This window comes from Nomascus leucogenys, chromosome 9, assembly GCF_006542625.1.
Source record: "Nomascus leucogenys isolate Asia chromosome 9, Asia_NLE_v1, whole genome shotgun sequence".
NCBI lineage: Eukaryota > Metazoa > Chordata > Mammalia > Primates > Hylobatidae > Nomascus > Nomascus leucogenys.
In genome coordinates this window covers 54,304,606-54,327,723 of record NC_044389.1, presented here as the reverse complement: position 1 = coordinate 54,327,723, position 23,118 = coordinate 54,304,606, and the positions used below count along the sequence as shown (strand labels likewise).

The window sequence follows — 23,118 nt, the reverse complement described above, 5'->3', positions numbered from 1 at the left end:
TCGTTAAGAGGGAAAGAAACCACTGGAGAAGACCTGTCAGAAAGTCCCAGTTACCTCTTCAAATCAGGGATGATACTGAAATTAAAAGAGCTAATGTTGATCCTGCGTTGTAACTTAATGATACTGAAATTCCATTATTTGTAAGAGTAAGTAGGTCTCTTAGAATGCTTTCTACTAGTAAAAGCTGGAAGAAGTTTTGGTCACTGGGTAATTTATTTAAGATAAATAATAGAGATGAAGGAGAACAAGAAGTTCTGTCAATAACCCACCATTAACTACATTTCTGTGGGGCAATTATCCCACAGAAAAACATAAAATACTGGGCTCTCCTTTACCTTGGCATACCGAGTGACTGAAGGAAAGGAATTTTATCAGCATGATGTGTGGCGTTCAAGGAATGTTGGTGATCTTTCTCCTGGAAAATAAAATTTTTTAAAAACATAAATGGTAGATCTTTGCTGAAGTATAAAACAAAAATCTTGACAAAATTGATGCATCTCCCATAACTGGTAAGAGCAAAAAAGACACGTTTAGGCATTTCAATAAACAATGTATTAAGCTAAGACTCTAGTGTGATGATGAAGACAAAATCACTTCATTTCCTTTACTTTAGGTTTTCTGGGATGGATCACTGTTGTCTTGTCAGTGAGAAGGATAAGAAGCAAATCTTTTTAGAGAGTGATCGCATTCTCCTAATGTCTAAGGCTTGCCTTTGGATTTCCTTCCATCTTCAGCATTCCTAGGTTTGCCTGCTGTTGTTCATAAGGAAAAAAAGATTTTTTTTTTTGAGGCACTTACTCATACTGCAACACTGCTTCTATCAGTTTTGTTCTTTCATCATGGATTATAAAGATAAACATGACATTAGGAAACATTTCAGGCAAAATGCTCAAGTGTATTTTGTTTAAGTACACTTCTAATATCATATCAACTTGCAATTTATCCTTTAAAAGGGGTTTTGAGAGGATGAAGGGCAAATGGCACATAAACTTTTTCCATGAGCCTCAAATTCTGGCTAGTAATTTTTTAAAAAAATAGCTTTTACATTTATTTATAAGGGGCTATACCAGGTTATGATGCCAACAGAAGACATACATGCTAGGCACATGTCTGTTACACTGTGCTTTTGCTATTAATGCTCCACAGATAAAAAATGAAGTCGGAACATGGTTTGAGGAGTTTAAACTCAAAAAGAAATTCATAACCAACCCCCATTAATAGGGGTTAGCAGAAATTAGCCTCAGTTACAAGTTACAGGTTACAAACTAGACACCAAAGGTAAGACTGCTTTAGTTCTTTGTTCAAATCTAGGCTGGTAGCCAGCCTCCAAGATGGCTCTCAGTGATCCCTGTCTCCTGGTATTTATGACTTTGTGTAATTCCTTCCCAGTGTTAACAGTGTGGGGCTGCATAACCACCAGAATATGACAGAAGTAATGGTCTGTTACTTCTGAGATTTAGTTATAAAAGACTGCAGCTTCTGTCTTGGTTTCTTTCTCTTTTATCACTGGCTCTGAGGGAGGCCATATTATGGGCAGCCCTACAGAGATACTCACAGGTAAAAAAACAAATGTCATGCCAAGGGCCCCATGAGTGTGCTTTTGGAAGCAGATCCCCAGCTTCAGACACTATTTAATGGGAACCTCAGGGGGTGGATACCTATGCTGTCAAGAATGTTTGTTATAGAGATTTGCAAAAGAAGAAACAAAATCTGCTCTGTTCTAGAATTCATGTGTTTCCTTATAGTCTTAGCACAAATGACTTCATTTTGCTTTGGTTTGGTCTGTTGGGGCCCAGTGCATGAGCTTAGTTCAAAACAATGGCCTCCCAGACTTTTGTTTAAAAAAATTTCCCCTTTTTAACCAAATTCATTTCCTCTTGCCTAGAGACCATCAAGCTTCAGATGATCACACAACAAAGGTTCCAGCCAGTTCCAGGTGAAGACAACACCCTGGCCATCAAGAAGCTACCCTGCCTCCACTAGACAGAGCAGGGTGAGAGTTCAGGGATCCCCAATAGGTAGGAGTATGCCCGAAGCCAGCATGAAGCAGTTAACAGAAGAAAGACCATCGGTCTCTCTGCCTCCCATGAAGATTTATGGAGATCACATCTCTCAGTGAGGAGATGAGGCAGGAAAACAGTGTCTGGAGGCAGGGAACATAAGGCCAATTCACACTTCGGCTATGACAGGAAATATCCTCTCCATGGGGCACAGGCCAAATAAATGAGTTTGTAACTTTACTTCATCCTCTCCATTTACATAGGGCGTACTCCAAGTAGAGGGTATTTAAACTCCCAAAAATTTTGTAATGGGGCCCTTGAGTCCCTATTCTCGGGCCCACTCCACACTGTGGAGTATACTATAATTTTCAAATCATCCTTTCATTTCTTCCTGGAAAAAAAAAAGTAGTCTTCAGAGACTCAGCCCCAGCTGACAGCTTGACAGCTCTGACTGCAATCTCATGAGATACTCTGAGCCAGAACCAAAATCAGCTGCCCCTGCATTCCTGAATGTCAGGAGTTGTGTAAGAAAACATGTTTGTTGTTTTAAGCTGCTGAGTTTTATGGTAATTTGTTACTCAATGATTGATAACTAATATACCCATTATTTTTTATCAATAGACATTAATTCCAAACTTTTCTTGATAACAGTAACCTCTTATTGTAGTTGAGGTGGCATGGTAAAATAGAAATAAAAGTGTCTTAACTGTCTTTTTCTGTAACAGATCAGTGTACTCTGCAGTGCATCTGAATCTAAAAGGATGCATTTTCTTCAATGAGAACTCAAAGTAGAAGGTAGCTTGATGGCAATTGCTACCTGCTATTGGGAAAGTCTGAAATGGTCACTAATATTACTAAGTGGCCTGTTAATTCAATTATTGAAGAAAAAAATGTCACAAACCATTGCACTGTAGCCACCAGGCTATCACCCTAGAAAGATCAGTGCAGTTATAATAATAATTTTGAAATAGCAAAAGGGAGAATGAAGAGATTAGAAAGCAAATGCATACAAGTTATATCTAGAAAGTTGTACTAATACTTCATGATTGCTAATTTAATCAAAATTAAATTTTTCCAAATTCTCAATATTAACAATTGATTAATCACTGAGAGACCAATGATGCAATTTCTCTTTTGAGCTGATTTGATGACTAGTTAAAACCTAAGGAAGACAAACAGTGACAGTGATGTAGTATTATAAGCTGCAATTCTAAATACCAACAGAAAAAAAAAGAAAAATCAATTAAAAACATGGTTATTAATTTAGCAATTGGAAAAACTGGGGATGATTTAGGTAAGAGAAAAGACTACCAAATAAAAATTTTAAAGGTTATGGATAAAAGGAAGAGTGAAGCTTAGGGTATGTAAAAATAAAGTTTTATTATAATTAAGTGTAAATCTTCTCATAGAAAAAGGAAACACAAAATCGAAGGAAAGTTAATGCAGATGGCAATTCTAAAGTGTTTTCTCTGTAAGTGCAAATCATACTCAAGCAAGCATGCAAGAGGTTAGTTCTACTCACTGTCGGAAGGTTTGCTATCACTTAGGAAAGGTTGCTGTTCCATGATGTCCATTGGAATTTTAATACTTGGAACTTTTTCTGAGTATGGGCAGTCAGACTGTGAAAAAAATGTACAAGAGGTTTTAGAATGTTTTTATTATACAGCCCTTCCTATCTCCTAGCGTCGATCAAACCGTTTTCTATAATCATTTACGTACTACTAAGGAGAAAAGCATTATAATTACTTCCAGTTTGCTATCTTTTAACTGCATTCCTTCTTTCCCCCTCACATTTGTTTTCCACTCTTCTAAGTTAATGTTATTGAGTCAATTAAAACTAGAACTACACAAAATAGAGATCACTAGAACTGAAATGTAAAGCTTTCTTTCAGACTCCCAATCAGCAATGTTTGAGTTGTATGTGTGAAGCGAATGATCTCAATGCAAAAACAGGTTAAACCTAGGAAACTTCCTAAGTTTCAGTCTTGAAATTCTTGTTTTGTTTACGCTGATTCCGTCTCTAGGAAAATCATGACCCATCTTTCCTTCTAGAACAAGTGACAGACTTTTTATATATCTGCTATCAGGAAGCCTTCTATGTACACTAGAAAATAAACTTCCCTCTCTTACTTTAAGTACTATTTTATGGGTAAAGGTTCATTTCAATTAGCTTGTGCCAAAGATATCTGAAAATGTAAGCAAAACATAAGAAAATAAAATGTTTAAAAAGGTGTCTGTGATGGTCAGATAAGCAGAGAATCATACTGGAAATGACAAAACCAGGCAGCTAATCATGGGACTGCTTAAACAACAAGCCACCTAGCCCAAATTATAATAGATTTCCCAAAGATTACCACTTTGTTTTTTTTAAATGCATTATATTGATTCCAAGTCTATGTTTGGGCTGAAAGACCCAATATATCTCTTAATTAAAAGTACCAAAAAGATGATTTTTAGTTGAAAATAAAATGAGAATTAATGTTAAAAAAATCTTAACATAAAGCCTATTACCTACATGGAAAATTCCTTTATGATGACTCTAAAGAGGTTAATGAACAACAGTATCCTTTTAGATAACTAAGACAATGCATTCAATGAGCAAAAAAGGAAAAAAATAAAGATGCCACACATAATATTAACCTTAAATGTAAAGGGGCTAAATGCCCCAATTAAAAGACACAGATGGGCAAATTAGATAGAATCAAGACCCATTGGTGTGCTGCATCCAGGAGACCCATCTCACGTGCAAAAACACACATAGGCTCAAAATAAAGGGATGTAAAGTACTAAGTAGAAACTAACAATTAACAATATTCCTACTTTAGAATGGGTAATGATGCACAAAAAATCGTTTGTGATACTGCACTGTGTAAAATCCAGAGCAAATTTTCAAACAGAAAACATTATTTTGGCAATCTTTTCAAAAGGCTACTGGAATAAGGTGTGCGCGTGTGTTAAAGTAAACAAATCCCAGTTTTCCTCCTAGCACTGATTACAGATCCCTGCTGAAGAATCTGTATTTCTGTGAGCTGGTCTCCTAAAGAAAAAACTGGGCAACAATTTTACTTCTCAACTTAATCACCTAATTGGAGGAGGACCCTCTGGACTATGACACTAACCACTATAATTATGTAAAAAGACCCCAAACTCCAATTCCCTTTTCTTTTTATTGAAGAGCTACAGAAAAATAATGCTAAATCATATTAGTATAAATATAATGCTAATATTAATATAACAGCATAGAACTTTGGTGGAGAGCCTACTCAAATAGATTCATAGATCACACGAAGTGAGATCATCAACATCTATCCACATTAGGCTTAAAATTACATAAAATTGAGTTATTATCTCAAATATAAGCCCTGGATTATTAATAGAAACCAAATACATTTTATAGCATTACTAAGCAAACTGCCTTTATATCTATGAGATCAGAATTTTTTTAATGTGGTGGGTTTTTAAATTTTTTATAAGTCATTATTAGTCATTACATCATTATTAGTGTATTAATGGTTACAGAAAGACTTCAGAAAACATAAAAAACCAAAGAGAGAATATAAAGGGCAAAGGGAGGTGAAATGAGTAATACACCACATATCCAGATAAACATTCTTAGAACTCAGCCCTCCATTTCACATCAGGTATAAAAAGGGACAATTTTCACATTTGTTTCTTTAACTAGCTTTCCTTTGGAATTCGGAAAGTTCCTTACATCATCATTGTCACTGTCCAGACTTCCCTTCTTCTTTTTCTTTTTCTTCTCATCCTCCTTCTTTTTCTTGTCCTTTTCTGGAATGACATCATCCAGGAAGCTGAGGTCATGCTGGGAGAAGAGGTAGTCCATGCCTTTTCTGACAGCTACAAGTGCCAAGATCTGAAAGAGCAAATATTAAAAGTATGAAAGAAACCATGTCAGATGAAGTCACAGCAAGCATAGATACTCTCCTATCAAAGTCCACAGAAACCTACTTTGTGTAAGGCTAGATAGAGTATGACAGACCTGATCTTGATGTCATGGACTTATACCAACTGAACTCTCATAATTTTCTACATGGGGAAAGTTGTTTTATAAAAGTCTTAGTTGAAACTCACTTTGTTTTGTTCACTGAAATGCATGATCACATTCAATTAGAATTTTAATGTGAAAGGATTGTTTTTCAAAACCACTGCCTTCTATGTGAGATTTTAAATAATTAAAAGTTTAAAGTAAAAAAATACCTGGCATATGATTTCTAAGTATTAAAAATTAAAATGTTATAAAGGTTTTTAGCAATCAAGAAAATCTGTACGACACCTAGAACACTAAGACATCTTCAAAGTATTCACAGTGATGTAGTATTTGAATATGCATAGACCATTTCATTCACTGGGCTACTTCAATCACCACCATTAACTGAATATTTAACATGTCCCAGACACTATGTTAAACTCTTCGGCAATATGATCTCATTTATTCTTCAGAACAAACCCCAAAAGTTGGTATTATTATTTCTATCACACAGCTGGGGAAATTGAAGGTTAGAGACATTAAGTATGTTGTCCAAGGTCCTTAATGTCTGTGAGGGAGATGAACCCAGATAATTGAATAGTACAAAGGGTCCCAGTTGTCTGCTTCCAAAACAAATATTCTTGACCTGTGTATTTTTGGTTCTACGAATTGCTCTTGAAGAATAACTTCTGAAGGTACATTAAAGATATCTTTATTCTACATTAAAATTAATATGTAGCAAGTTACAGGCATCCTGACTTGCTTCAAATTAAGCCGTTGTCTTTATGAGCATCATGCTCTCTATATGACAGTTTCCTCATCGCCTAGAGAAATAAATAACATCTGTCCTAACTTCTATTACAGAATTATTTTGTGACCAAATAAAAGTTCTGAAAAGACAAAAACACTTTGGAAAAGTAAAGCATTTTAAAATTATTATTTAGCACAAGAAAAAAGTGATTTATTGGCTATAATTCAAATGTATCCTGGTCTAGCTTCAATTTTCTTGGTTTCAGCAAAATTTGTAGGTAGGCAGATAACACTAATAGGTAGATTTAAGTGTTTCCCATACTCAGTGTGCTTTTCAGTAAGTTAATATAGTTTTTTTTTTTAAAAAAAAAGGGAAGAAAGACATAAGGCACCATTAAGAAAAAAATCTGACCTAACAAATATCACTAGTATTTAATATCCATTTTTTCTTGCATCCTTGGAAGAAAAAAAAATTTCAAACAACAAATACAAAAAATAAAATAATAATCCTAGCTAAGAGTAAGAGGATTTTTATAAAAATAAAACGTGGTAAGTGTAGGAAAATTCTGTTTTCAAAGCTGTGGGGGAGATAAAACAGATTTGAGGCTCCCTTTGTGACTTGTTTTAAGTGTACATATATGCATTTTCTTGCGAGAAGTAAAGAGTTATGGTAAAGTATAAAATTCAGTAATGAAGCCAAATACAGAACTCCTTTTTCTATTCTTTCACTTGTGACTCAGAGTGAAACGTTAGTTGCTTTACCTTGTTTCTCATCATACTATGACAAGGGTAGAGAGTCCCACCTTATCTTTAAACTTAGCATTATGTGAACCACAAGAAATGTAAAAAGTGAACTTCTCACTCCATTTCTTCCAATGTACTGGATGAGTTCTCACAAGTTGCCAAGCACTTCTTTATGACTTGAACTGAAATGTCCTACACTCTTACTTAGATTAATTCTATTACACAACATTTAAAAAGCAATTAACATGCACTGGTGTCTACCATGTGTCAGGCACTGTGCTACATGCTTGATATTAAGTTTTGATGCTCAGAAAAAAAACAATGCAACTCCCATTTTACTGATGAGTTAATAGTAGTTCAAAGAAGTTTACTGATGAGCATGAACTACGGCCAGTATTTGAAGTTAGGTGAGCCTGATTCTAAGGTCCATCCTAGACAACCATAAACATGGGAAATGTAAATTACAACTGATCAAAGTGATGAGGTCAAAGCTGGAAAAATTTGGAACAACACATAAAAGACATGAGTGTCTTCCATATAACAATAACCACAGGGTACTCATATAATCTCACAGGTACGTTCAATTAAAGGAATCCCTACCATTACAGGAAAAATGATAGCAGCCACCGTTGACTTGAGGATCCAAAGCAGGGCCAGACACAACACCTGCAGGAAAGTGAACAGGTGGACTCTGCGCAGGGGAACATGACGCAGGTAGATGAAGTCGGGCTGATGCTTCAGAGGCATCAGAAGCAGCTTCAGACGATCCATGAACTGGGGAGGAAAGAGGAAAGGAGTCCAACTGCATCACTGCATTACATTTCCACTATGCCTAACTAATCACTATTGATTTATATTCTGTAATTTAGGCAAGCGGTGTCCTTTTCAGAGGACAGAGGAATGGTCAAGAAACACAGAAATTTAGTCAAGCACACCAAAGCACAAGTGTTCAAATCTTTGTTATTATATTGCGGGAATGTTATGTAGATGTATAAGAAAAAGTGGCCACTAAAGAATAAAGTCACAAAGAAAAACATAAATTCTAGGAGCTCATCTCCTAATTTCTATTTTTACTCTCTGAGTCTCAGCAAAGTGGATCTTTTGCCTATTTTAGTAATAATATGCTGAAGGAAGACGTCTAACTCATGTATCTTACTCTGCCTCAGTTGTCTTATCTGAAAAAAGAGGAGATGATACTATGCATCATATATTAACACATTTCCAGAATGTTTTAAGGATATAAAGGAAGTATCCAACTTAAAAATGGGAATACATTATGTTTTCATAAATTCTATATTATTTGAGTGGCATACCTTGACTAATACACTCAGCAATCTATCACCATTTCTTTTCAGAGAAAAGCCGTATGAATACGACAGTGAGTTTCAGGGTCAGCATCTGAATCTAAGAGACGCTATCGTATGGTCATGTATAAACAGCTATTGAAATAACTACTGAGCATCTGTGTGCTAGGTGCTGTGCTTCAAAGAATAACTGCCTAATTGACCTTGCCAGTGACAAATGGGAAGATATTCAAGAACCTATCACAGGATCTTTCAATGAAAGATGCTCAGTAAATAGCTATTGAATTGACTAATCGTGCAATATGAACTCTGAAATAATATCTCTATTTTCTTTCTGGAGGGAAAGAAGTGCAAAAGTAAATGAGACCATCACAATCTTCTCTAGTGATTTCCTACTTAAAGGGTTTTCTTTTTCCCTCTAGAACTATTTTTGACTGGTGGGGACCTTCTCATTTATACAGTTTGGGTTGCAAAATTTCTTTACAAATTACAAAATTTTCTAAATCAAATCTCACCAAAAAGGTCTAAACAAGGGAGAATCGAGAAAGAAAGAAGGAGAAAAGCCATTAGGGGCAATAGGATTGCAGAATTTAAGAAATCTACTAGCTGGACCCTGGTTGTTTTTCCCCATCATTATTATGTGGTTGATTTTTTTCTTCTTTTTAATTAAATAAACATGCACTGAGTTTCAACCAATAAAGCCCCTAAAACACATAGAATTAAACTTCTGATCTAGACCAGGTCATTAAGGGCAAACAAAAATAAGAACTATTTGTCTGTGGGCCATTTCTGTTTCACATTTTTCCATTTTGGAAAATAAAGAATATTTACAATGGCAGGTAAAAATAAAATATTTTTACAAATTTATACTTCCCAAAAGTTTCATGAGCACAAATAAACTCACATTCATCTAGTCCAGTCTATGAAGAACCACCTTGTACTTTGTAACAAATATCCAAAAGATGACGAACTCTACTCAGCAGACCTAAACAGAGAAAAGTAAAGTAGCCTTTTCTCTTTTTGGTAGTCTGGCCACTTGCCCAGTTCTATCTGACTTTAAAACCAAATTAATCTGAATTCAATAAGCAAAAGCAAGGACTATTTTGAAGGGGTTCAAATAAATTCTTATGATGTTCACAGGACATGCAGTCTTTTCCCATTAAAATATTACTAAGTGCTAAATAAGGCTACAGTTAACAAGGTGCCAGAAAACAGCATAAGTACTTCCAGTTTCCTGGTGCCAATTAAATTAAAACTCAATTGAAAGACAAAGTCCCTTACAAAGTTTTCCCTAATGATTTGGTTTTTTTAAAGAGACAGGGTCTCACTATGTTGTTGAGGCTGGACTAAAACTCAGGTTCAAGTGAACCTTTCACTTCAGCCTCCCAAGTAGCTGAGATTAAAAGTGTGCACCACCGTGCCCAGCTGATAATGATTTTATTAAAAGTGTGTCAGTTTTCCCAAAGTTATGAACAGCTAAAGTTTTCAACAAAAGCAATACATTAACCACATTGACTTTATTCTTTTATTGGTAAAAAAAACTTTTGATTATTGATCATAGCCATACGAAAAGCAAATCAACAGCCTGTTTTCAGTATAGAGTTAAGGCAAATGGATAAATACTATCTTGAAGAACACACAGAAAGAGTTAGGTATCCTTCCTGAGACAGTAAAAAGGAGATAAAGATGGGTAAGGGGAAGGAAAAGAAAGATTATAGCCTCTTGCTTTCTTGGTTAAATGACTTTTAACAGCCTATTTAAACAATGGGTATGTATGGTAACTTTTCTTAATACTAGCTAACTTGTTGATTAAACCAGAAATGAAAAGCAGGTGAATGGTGAAGTAGAACATAAATGCATTTTAAAAACTCAGCAGTTAATAATGATTAGCACTTTTCTTCAAAGATCTGTTACTGGACTATTCTTACTACTAGAAAAACACTACTGTACTTACATTGCTATTCAAAAACTCACCTGCACACCATTAAGGGATGCTACTCCCATATACAGGAACACACCGTAGAGTACAGGCATGGGTATAAACTAGAAGGAAACAAAGGATAAAACTTAAAAATGATAACGAGAAAAAAGAGGAATGAAGAGGAATCATTTAAATAAAGGCTAAATCTAAAACTAAAATATAGGATATAATAACTTAGTGACTTCTAACTAGTATGCTTTACTAGTCAATTGATGAACTTCTAAACTCTTTGTAATAGAAATAAATGAAGAAGGGTAAAAAGGACTTTCAATTTTCATTGGATGCTTGTTTTTTTTAGTGAGCATGCATGACCTTACTAATAACTTTTTTTAATTAATGGAGGAAAAGTTATGTTTCCCTTCACCCTGAAAAGGAATGACTATGTAAACCAGATGCTTCTATGGACTGTGAGGTAGACAGAAATAGAGATATTAGTAGATGGTTGCCTCACTCTTGAGATCAAGTTCCTTTCAATATAGTCTGTTGATTTTTGTCCTTAATAATTTTTGCCAAATAATCTATCAGCTTGGTGTATGTATGCCTGTTTCAATAACATAAACATCAAAAGACTATCCCCTCGCTTCTTGCGAATATTGTGAGAACTAACTAAAGAGAACACTGCTTGAAAGGACCCTGGAGCACCTGGAAGCAATTCATTACACACATGGATTAATACACATCTTTTAAAACTGAATTAACACCTTTTCACGCATTAACTAGCAAAAATATTTTGTATTAATACAAAGTGTTTTAACAAGGAGAAGTGATGTCTGTAAACTGTATCTATTCCTAGACCTTTGAAATGTCCCTAGCACTGAGGAAACTAAGCAAGTCAAGGATGATTCTGTTTCTGGGAAGTCTTCTGTTTGAAAAACAAAAGGTTCTCAACCTTAGAATTTGAAAAGAAGTTCAAGTAATTTCAGGATTTTTCAAAGCTAAAATACTAAAACCGCAAGTCAATTAAGGCCAATCTTACCAAATCCACATAAAGGAGGCTATTGTAACCAGAAAACATAGTATGGCTTTAGAGTAATTTTAAAAATACTGCACATACTAAGCGAAGCACAATTTCTATCAGCCTCTCCTTGTGATTGTCTAAAGTAGTTCCGTATCTGAGACTCTTTGGCCACTATTAGAGAATGAGTAAATTCTAAAATGTGTAACAAATATTTCCAATTTTTATTGGTTGGCCATAGGGATGCTTAAATTTATATGAAATAAATATCCTTATTTATATATATAAAATATCAAATGCTTCTTCAAAAAAAGACTAACAATTTTAATGTAGCTAATTTTGCTCTTGATGTCAGAAAAAACTAAAAGTGACATAGAATGTTGACGGGGGTAGGAGGGACAATGCTCACGCTGGGGAAGCTGTAATACCTAACAGTCACCACAAAGAGGTGAACACATCACACTCAAGCCCCTTTATTTCTGACACATGCCTTCATTTATTTTGCAATGTGCGTGTTTCTATTCCTTGTGATTCTTGTGTATAAATGTACCACAAAGTAAAAAAACTAAGAGAAGGGTCATTTCATAGCTTTGATTCATTTTTTAAACATCTTCCATTTTTCTTTCTTGTCATTTCATTTTTAATTTGGTGGGTGGTGGGGGTGGGGCGGCTGGAAGGAAAGAAAAGTAAGGGAAAAGAGAAGTAGAGTTCAACCATGGAAAACTAGTTCGAATTCCTGCAGTAGTTACTTTTTAATCTGGGTAAAGCATTTTTCTAGCTTGAAAGAAAGCCACCACAAAGGGACCATCCCTGGCCTCATCCTCATCCCTCAGCTAGGCTTAGCTAAATGTTTTTTCTAATGTGATTCTAATGTCGAAGTGAAGGACACTTTTGCCTTGGTGCTTAGTTCCATTCTCTGTGAATTTAAGATTACAGATATCACCAAATCTCCAACAAAATAAAATCAGAAGGTATCAGTAACACAGAATGGCATGGGTTGTGGGTAGAAAAATAGCTTTAGCTATGAAGATGTTTTTTAAACAGTTATTCTTTGTTGAAAAGGAAATAATACATATAAAGAAGGATATTAAGTGGACTTTGGGCCAACTTCATTGTGATAAAAATATGTCTTTTGAAATTTGCCATTTTCCTTACGATAATGCAACATGTCAATAAAAATCTTCCAATATGGAAACCTTGATGAAACTTGACAGAATTATTGGGTTAGAGGATACTTTTTATTGGATTTAGTTCATGAGTCACAGGAGGTTAATCCTTAAAAATTCATCACATAATAATCATTTCTTGCAATAGAAATTTCTCAAAGGAGGAAAGAGAAGATGCGTTTTAAGAAGATGGAACTCCATCTTAAGTTAAACCAGTATAATTTACATAGTAATAGTAGGTAGATATTTTTACAAAGCAAGACAAGAGTAATTAAAACATAAACAGCACAAAGTATACCAGGCTTACAGGCATATCAAGAATTGCCAAATGATAAAATTATGTAAAGGAAATTTTATGGATAACCAATCATACCCAGAAAGCACAAAAGTATAACTATAAACAAGATTACCATACATGAAATCAAGTATTGATGCTACAAGAAGATGGAATAATTGAGCTAAAATCAAAATAGGAGTTAACATATTCAGACCATGTCACCAAATTTTTCAAATTCTGGTGAATGCAGTTCTGCTCTTTTTCACTTATACCTCCCTTTGATGTGCTGATAGTATTTGAATATTCCCAGAAGAGTAAACGAGAAAAGGGTAAATTTAAAAATAAGGGTAGAGTGTAGTTGTCCAACCAGAATTCAGTACAGCAGTGAGAACTTCTAGCAGAATAATGGTCACTGTATGCATGTGCATGTGTGTGTGTGTGTGTGTGTGTGTGTGTGTGTATACATGTGAATGTACAATCCAGAACGAGATCCTGATTAGGAGCATGGGCACAAAAGTCACACAGGCCTAGTTTCAAATTCTGGCCCTACCACTTATGTAACATTGAGAAAATTATTAACTTTTCTTATCCTCAGTATTCTCATTTAAAAGAGGGTACGATAAAGAGTATATCACATAAAATATCTAGTCCAGGGCCTCATTCTGAATAGATAATAAATGATAAATGAGGTATTAATGTCATAATTATCATGGGGACCTGACTGGCAAGTCAAGAAGCCTGCTGCAATTGCCCAGCAGAACTCTCCTTGGTCCTCAGTGGTCAGGGTGGAAAATGGCAGGAGTACAGACCAGAAGAATGGCTGCAAAGGTCAGACTCAAAGCCCTGGTCTTATTTAAGTTCTACTATATTGCCCTTTCAGCAATAACAACTATATTCAGAAACATGTTATTCAAATAATATCCTAATTCCCTTAAGTCTTGAAACTCTAAGCTGATAAGGAAGTAGTGACTTGCAATCTGGTTCCTAGTCATTGAAGAAACTGGAATGAGGTATGATGAGGAGTTTGTGAAAACGCTGTATTTATCTGCACATGAGAGGATTAGAAGTTGGATCAAAGAAGCTGGAGAAGATCATCTCATGGAAAATGAAAGTGAATGAGTTCTTTGAGAGCAAGTACTATGTTTTGTTTTAAATGGTTGTAAACCCTGAGGGTTATGAGATTGGTTTTCCTGTCAGAACTGCCTGAATTCACATTTTGACTCTATTATTTATGAACTTTGTGCCCTGGTAAGTCATTAATAAATTTTCTTATCTGTAAAAGAGAGACAATTTTTTGTAGGTGTCATTCATTGAAGGACTAAATTTTAAAAATCTGTGCTGAGCCCCTAATCAAATGCTAAGCTCAATAAATGGTAGCTACTACTATCATCATCATCACCATCACCATCATCTCTACCATTTTGCTTTATTTCCCTGGCATTGAACAAAGTGACATATTGTGGCATATTGTAGAAGCTCAACAAATATTTTCCAAATACAAATTAAATGCTATCCTGATTTTAGAACACTAAACAAATCTTAAAGATAAATTTGACTACTCCTAATTAACTTGAATTAAACTATTTCAAGCAAAGGCAACAAAAGTAGCAGTGAACTTCACTTGATTTTTATTTCTTCAGACTTGCCAGAAAAATGGGAAAAGTAAGCTCAAATAAGTGCCTTTCATCTTTTTGATGCTCTTTAGCCTCCTCTAGTTTCCCCATACAGAATACTCACTTACCAGGCAGTATTTCTGCTGCAGAAACACAGAATTAAGCTGTTTAACTAGCCAGGGAGGCCAGTTATTCTTGCTTCCCAACAGTTCAGTACCAAATCAGTGGTTAGATTCAGTGCTTTGAGGCATGTATGACTGTTGCTGGCTAGGGTCAAGGGGTATCCTCGTGAACTTAAAACTGTAATTCCTTACATTCTTCTACACAAAAGACAGACCTCAGCAAAGAGATCAAAACAAAAATGAAAAACTTCATTTTCAAAGTAAGCTTGCATAAACAGGCAGGAGAAACAACTTCCTACACTGCTTAATGCATGAAAGAAAATTACTAGGATCATCTGAGACCATTAAACTTGTGAGGGATATATGGAGTTTGCAGAAATGGTGTTGAGCCATTTCATTTTAAAAAGTAAAAGTAACACATTTCTCTTTTCCCATTCATTTGATCTGCCCTTTCAAAGACAGACTCTTAAGTAAAATGATTCTCTTAAGTTGTCCTCTGGTTCTCTAAAAAAACACAGTCACAAAGGGGAGGAAAAAAGGTTTCCTACTCCAACATAACCCCTGACACCACTTTCTTTGTGAATTCTAAGGTTAATTGTTAATCTTGACTCTTACTTAGTCATAACTTAGGTTTTAGTTAAACTGTACCCTCAATATCTGCTTCTTCCTGTATTGACTTTTCAAATGAGCTAACAAGGGATTTGTGATAAACACACTTAACTTACCAAACCTCAATGGTACATGATCTGAAAGTAGCTGACTTTACCAGGAGTTGTGATTCCCGAAGTAAGGAATAGCCTAACTTACTGAAGTAAAGAATCACAACTGCGAATCCTTGACTATTTTATTCTTGTTGTTTTTAAATAAAGGTTGTGTACAGTATGCTATAAACTACATTGCCAAAACAATTCCATTTCCCACATTTTGGGGAAAACCTTAACAAAAACGTTTGCTGGACTGCATTTTTCATTTATTCTTACAATGACTCTTTGGGGTAACTCAAAATTGCCAGGTGGAAATAGCCACAATCATGGACACTAGCAGCTGAATGAGGATGAACCCAGGTATGGATCAATTAAGGAAGGTCAAAGGAAAAGAAAGCTCATGCTCACTGATCTCTTACAGCTCTCTGCCTTCTTTCTCTGCATTCTAATCTGTTTCTGTAAATACTAAGGCACTTTGCCTATCAGGGGTGAAAAGAATCATTGTAAAGAACAAAAGAACTTTCAGCTTTAACTCCTCTGCAGCCATATTTGGGTGCAGGGTGAGAAAATAGTTAGGAAGAGGCGTTGTTGAAAATGTAAGTCTTGCATCTCTCCTAAAAATAGTAATTATACAGTATCTGTTCTCTGTGTCCCCTTGGAATCATCCATGATTACTCAACTGTCAGATTCTCTAGGAATAAAGCCAATTTGCTATAACATATACACACAAAAGGAACTTTTAAACACATCTGACTTTTTTGAATTAGGATTTTATACTGTATTAATGAAAAGAAATAATATAAAAATAAAAGAAAAATGGGGGAGGTGATGAGTAAATTAGAACTGATGAAAAGATTCTGCCCATTTATCCCTCACTACTGACTGAGCACAAAGAGAGCTCATAAAAGAAACTCTGCACCTATTCGAAGTGAGCCCACCTTCAAGGAACCCACAGGGAAAATTCATTTCCAGGAGAGCTTCTCACAACATGGGCTAATAATTGTCTGCAATGAACTCTCTAAAAATGATCTCACTAGATGAGGTTCCATTGCCTAAAAGGTAACGCTGTCGTTAGGCTTTCCACCAGCTGATGTGCTGGTGCCTATAGGATGACGGAAGGACATAAAGCATTTGGCAGCAGATTCGATGCTGTGAAAGTCACCACATCTTCACACTTATCCCATAACTTGCTTTGCACTGGCAAAGGTAACAAAAGGTGTCCCTCTGTCCCTGCAGAACATAAGCTCTGTACTCTTTTAAGGCCCTCTGTACATAGTCAGAAATAACTTTTCTGAGGTTATTTTTAATCTTAATGTCTCGTCTAAGATGAGATACATATTTCCTCATGAATCCAGTCAGAAATTAATTAAACCAGTTAATTGGCATTGTGGAAACCAAGGAAAAAAGATGAATAATTACATATTTTAACTGTTTAACAAGTATTTTGTGCATACTATATACATTAGTCTAAATACCCTGAAGGCAATCTTAGTCTTATTTACAGGTCAAAGATATTACAGTTCCACTTTCCTCAACTTCATCTGATTGGCAACTGACATAAAATTTGCTAACTTTAGAGGAACAGAGGGCTTTTGCTTTTCACTATTTGTACTTCTATATTGTTTGAATTCTTCAGAAGATTGTACTGCCCCATTGCGTATGTAATTAAATGAGCATTTTTAAAGTCTTTAGAATTAAAATGTTTAAAAATAAAAATTATAAGAGAAAATTTGGAAGGATATCGTTAACAGTGGTTGTTTATAGCTGTTAGGTCCATGGGTGAATTTCATGCTTTGTACTGTGGTATAAAGCATAAGATACAAACTATCAATAATTCACAAGCATGTTTATATGATTGAAACAAACAAAATGTTTGCATCATAAAAGAAAATTGGAAGCTTCATGAAGAGGTATACACTAACTTTCTTTAGTTTTTTTCCTACTTCTTAATAGGTTGTCACATACAGTTTCCATTTATCTATCTAGGCAGATATCCAACCCATCAATAAACCTATATATTGACCCTAATTTTCTAAACAACCAATATCATATAATTTTTCTTCTTCAAAAGTTCATTTCTAAAGCTTTATAACTATGAGTCAGAAATTTTACTCTAATTTACCTTTGTGAATTATGAGGCCATCTGATTCAAATAAAATAGAAACAAAGTAATAATTAAGAATAGTCAAAAAATTTCAAAATGGTTATCCCGCATCACTCATGTTATTCAGGAATCTAATGAGGGAAGAGGGACGAGATTTGGATACAAGCAAATGGAAGGTGATAGAAGAAAGAATGTATAAAAGACAAGGAGAATAAAAAATGTGTGTGTGGAGGAGGGGGAGAAGATCAGTCTGATTCAATTGCATGAAACTACTGTTTTCACAGATCAGAAAGTTTGGATATTGTTAATTTAATATAGTTCAGTCAAGTAACTGCAAAACTAAGGATAAGGGAGGGGATGAAAGAGTGAGAAGGAAATCAAGACAAAAGCTATTTAAAGCCCTCTTTCTACTTGACCCCTGCTTCAGTGTTACAGAACTGATGAGAATCTTGCAAATATCTCATGAGGAATTTCACTCTTCACATGTCCAATTATATGTCAGTGTTCTGAGAAGGAGGAGGTGAATGTTTCACATATTTACCTTCAAGATGGGAGCCATAAAGACTGACAGACCAGTCAGAATAAACACAAGGGTTCCAGTGACTCTTTGTTCCCTGAAACCAAATCAAAAGATTACCAATCTACCTCTTGTCTTCATAAACATGTTCTTGTCTTTTCACCTTCAAAAAAAAACTACACATTGACAAAATCAATGTTTGGCTAAAACAACAAAGGTGTTGATATCATGTAATTAATACCTCGAGGATAGCGTACAAACTCAACGTAACTATAAAAAATCTCTTAAAGTGATTGCAATATGTGATTTGAATTCACGAAGAAAGAAGTAATCCTGCTAAATCTTTTGCTCCTTTTAGAATCAAGAAAGAAAAATCACTTGTTCTTGGTCCATCAATTACTGGACTCTTTGAAGACCTTATTTTTTACAGCAATTTATCCTCTTGTGTAATTACCCTTACACCTTTCATAGGAGACAGATATTACATTGTCCCATATTCTAATTAACAAACAGCTCAAGGAAATTTCATTAGCACAATAAATCACATCAGTCTAATTTCCAAATCTACAACAACAAAAGTACTTTTCAACAAACATAATTCCCATCCTACACCCCCTCCCCCACCCCCCAAAAAGAATCACCCACTGTTTTGGCGTGGGAAATGATGGCTCTGTCATGTGAGCTCTCTACCCAAGCACTTATGAGCAGAGTTTGCTGTAAAAAGTGCTCAACAGAGTATAAAAACCTTCTACTCCTGCCCTTCACAGCTACCCAAATTGAACATCTGCAGGTTAAAGTTTCTCAGTGTTTATGGGGACAGAAAATGAATTGGAAAATAAGAACACCTTTCCCTTTACAGAATCTTAAAAGTCATAAGGAGACTCAAGAGTTTTAGGGCCTTCACATATGACTGTAAAACAGTAAACACTGCAGCACCAAAATCACCTGCATGTTGAAAAAAAGTAATCTGGTTGTAGTTTTGTGTTGCGACATTTAGCCTTTTGGAAATCCATGAAAATTATATATCATAAGGAGTAAACTAAAAAAATCACTGAAACCTCTGATGAAAATCTAGTCCTTTCTGGAACAAAAAAAAAAATAGGAATAAATTAATCATTACAAGCCTTGTCTCCTCCAAATCTGCCCATATCCTTATGACTGCCACACAGACGTGGCACAGTGTGCTTTGGGGAGCCATTTTCCTCTGAGTTAACACACCTCACTCCTAGAAACTTTGGTTGTTCTCCAGGTGCAGAAGTCTCTGTCTCCATCTTCAAACTGTCGATGTGAGCAATGGAGATGACCGTAGCAGCTACATACCACGGAAGAGCCATGAGGGAGCATATAACCATGAGGATGGCCACCCAAAAGAGATCCAAGTGATACCCTGCTCCTTTCTGTAGAAAGAGATAACAAAACCATGTGAAGAAAAGACTCATATTCGCTATCTAGTCATATTTCCAGAGGGGAATTAAGATGACCAAAGGAAACTGACTCACTTTGCTTGGTAAGTTAAACTCCTTGAAAGAGGAGACTTTATCTTCTTTGTATTATTCCCCCTAGCAATTAAACATACAGCTGCCTCTTATAGCTGCTATGGTAGAGACCTTCTCTACTATAGCGTTGAATAATTGTTTAAGACTTAAGTCAAAGATATACTTATTATTTGTTTATTCCTAACCTATCTGTATACAATTTTCTAATCAGAACAATGGAGATATATATGCCCACTCCATAGAAGAATTAAGACCATTCAATGAAGTAACAGAGGCAAAGCATCTTGTAGCAATTTAAACTGTAGCTGTTAATGTCATAGGTATTTAATAAATGGTGATAGTGGCAGTAGTGGTACTGGTTGTTGTTGTTAAGATATACATAACAAGCACCTTGAAAGCAGGCATCCTGCCTTCTCTACTGGACAGCGCTGAGTAGTATGCTGTTCATCTAGATAGTACTCAACTTATGTAAGGATCCGAAAGCAAGATTGAGAAGGTATGTAGGCCATTTCTCAGCTTTCATAATACGTGAAAGTAAATGTTTAACAATCTATTATATATCACCATTAAGGTAATAAACACTCCCTTAATCAGAATAGGCCGATCTCAAACATTGCCCAATGGTCACAATAACATTTACTGACTGGAAGAGCAGACAGTGTAACAAAAGGTCTAGCTTTTTTACTCATTAAATAAATATTGTTAAATGTGTCCGCAATGTTATTCTATGGTTCTATTTCTTTGCTCTATTTATGAAGAAATCAAATACTTGATACCCCTATGGAGCCTGAGAAAATAGAGCAGTCCATTTTCACAGCAGGGAAGCAGCAGTGCCAAGAGCCAGAGTATGACCAATCCAAGGAATAAAGAGGTTGGTTTTAAAAAATGAGGATGTGATTTACACTAGGAACCTGGTGACTGTTATCATTCAGATCTTGTTACAGTTTGTCACAACACTGCTCTCCTCTCACTGAAATGCCAAGATTTCACCCCTGGCTCGCACACATGGATCTAATCATGTTCCGAGAACTCATCACCAGCAAAGGGAGCTGGTACAAGAAAGAAAAGCATGTATTCACCTAGTCCAGGCTTGGCCTAGAACAAAAATCTACTTGGGATTATGAATAGATATAGGTTAATATATATTCATAAAACTAGTTCTTTTCAGGAAGGCATAATGGTTTGAATTGAGAGTGGTGTAAGGCAGAGGAAAGGAGGGCAGAGGTGGGATGAGCTGAAATAAATTTGTCCAATAATGACTAATGAGGCGAATACCATGATATATCTGAGATTTCAGTCATTCATTCTTTCAATGAATATTGACTGCCAACTTAGTACCATGCTGGTGACACTTCTGTGAATAAAACAGACAAAAATATCTTGCCCTCATGGAGTCTCCATTCTACTGAGGGAGACAACAATGAATACCATAAATCAATAAAATATGCAGCTTCTCACCTAGTAGTAAGTACTATGGAGAACTATCAGAACCTAGGCTTGTAGAATGAGTATAATGGGAAACCACTGGAGGGCTTGAAATGGAGGAGGGTCACGGTTTGCTTATGTTCTAAACACACTGGCTGCTGTGTTAGCGAACAGGTAAAGGATAGTAAGGCTACATAACTATCGGAAGAAATTGTGATGATTAGAACCAGAGTGGTGGCAGTGAAGATGGTAAGAAGCGGTTGGGTTCTGGCTATACCTTAAGGTGGAGCCTACAGAATTTTCTCCCTCCTCCCTGTTTGTGTGTCTAAGACCTCACTATGGGTCATTCATGATCTGGCCTCTGTTCGCATCTGCAGCCTCATCTTTCATCTCTCTCCTGCTTGGATCCTGTGCCACCACCACTTTCAACCACCTGCAATGCCTCATATGTACTTCTTTCACTGATGCCTTTTGTGTCCTTGCCAACATAGCCTCTTCTACCCAGAATAACCTCTACTCTTCCTTTGTTCTTTCTCTCGCTCAGTCCTATTTATCCTTAAGACTTAAATTAACCCTCACCTTTTCTGGTAGGTTTTCCTTCCTCAACCTAGGTGAGATAAGTAAGTCAAGTTAGGTTAGTTCTCCTCCTTCATGTTTCCCTGTTTTTCATTTTATGACTTCCTCTATCACAACACTCATCACACTAATTCTGAAATTATATATGTATTCATCTGTCTTTGCCATTAGACTCTAAGTAACATGAGGACCTGGACTGTATCCTTTTTTCTCTGTATTCTGAATACCTTAGCAGAGTGCATGATGCACAGCTGATTCTCAATAAATGTTTATTTTTAGAAAAGGACAAATAGCATGCATATACTCCCCTTACTAGCAATTATAAACTCTTGTTTAGCCATGAAAAAAATGTAACACTATTGTTAATTCGCAGACATGAGAAACATTTGTGGGGAGGGAAAAAAGGAGAAAAACAGTAGAGACACCATAGAATTTTTATGCCCTCTTTAGACTAAATCACTGAAGTCCATATTAGAAGTACCAGCAGGGTAATAATGAGCAGAATCCACAAATCTTGTTACCAAAAAACCTGTAGTAACCTAAGGATGTGGACACTAGCCAGATGAATGGGTCAAAAGAATAACTTATGTAAAAAAAAGTCACCCATGTTACCCTGAGTCATCTCGATGCTTTCTGGATCTATTTCCACTAAAGCAAGTTTGAGTTACATATGTCCGAGACTAGCAAAAAGGGCCCATATGAAAGAGGGTGAAATGAAGATTTTAGATGATGGACTATAAAGGTAACTATATATAACCATCAGAATAAACAAAGGTTCTGGGATAAAATAATTATAGATAGATAAGTACTCTGTTCCCCTTGACATCACTGCTTTCAAAAAGTCTTCCTTCTCCTCAACCACACTGGACTTCTTTTTGTTCTTAAGGGGAAGGGAAAATCACCAGTGTGACCTGAAGGCCCTACCTGGTCTGCCTCTACCTCCTCTCCAGCCTCAACTCTCTCATTGCAGCCTCATAGGATTATTTCAATCACTTGTTCTCACCAGGTACCTCCTTTTGTAAGGCCTGTGCATACACAGTGATTTCTCTGGGTGTCCGAAATAGTCTTCCCACCCTGCCTCATTTAGCTAATTCTTGTTAACATTTTAGGTCTCAATATAAGTGCCATCACATTAGGGAACTCCCTCTCAACATACCATCTCCTTCTCCTTCACAACATCAGCCACATTTGCGGTGTCACATTCTTTATAATTATGTGAATTGTGCCTCTCTCTCTCATAGTTCCGTGAGGACAGGAACCATGTATGTTTTTGTTCACCACCAAACTAGCACTTGGCACAGTGCATACCACAGAATGGATACTCTAGATAAATGTTTGATGGATAAATGAGTAAATGCTAATTCACTCATTCAATGGCACTCTGCTAGACCCTAGA

The 23,118-nt window shown here is 35.8% G+C and overlaps 1 protein-coding gene across 6 annotated transcripts in view; it reads right to left on the bottom strand.

Annotated features, from left to right (window-relative positions):
- SLC4A4 (solute carrier family 4 member 4) overlaps positions 1-23,118 on the bottom strand; it is a 509,200-nt gene that overhangs the window by 4,666 nt on the left and 481,416 nt on the right. For 3 of the 6 annotated variants that reach the window (XM_030818970.1, XM_030818971.1, XM_030818968.1), the window contains 6 exons: positions 19,444-19,622; positions 18,250-18,322; positions 10,761-10,829; positions 8,083-8,256; positions 5,713-5,874; positions 336-415 (listed from right to left, as the gene is read on the bottom strand). In XM_030818970.1, the coding sequence (XP_030674830.1) occupies positions 336-415; positions 5,713-5,874; positions 8,083-8,256; positions 10,761-10,829; positions 18,250-18,322; positions 19,444-19,622 (737 nt within the window). The other 3 variants (XM_030818972.1, XM_030818969.1, XM_030818973.1) reach the window with 2 other exon arrangements.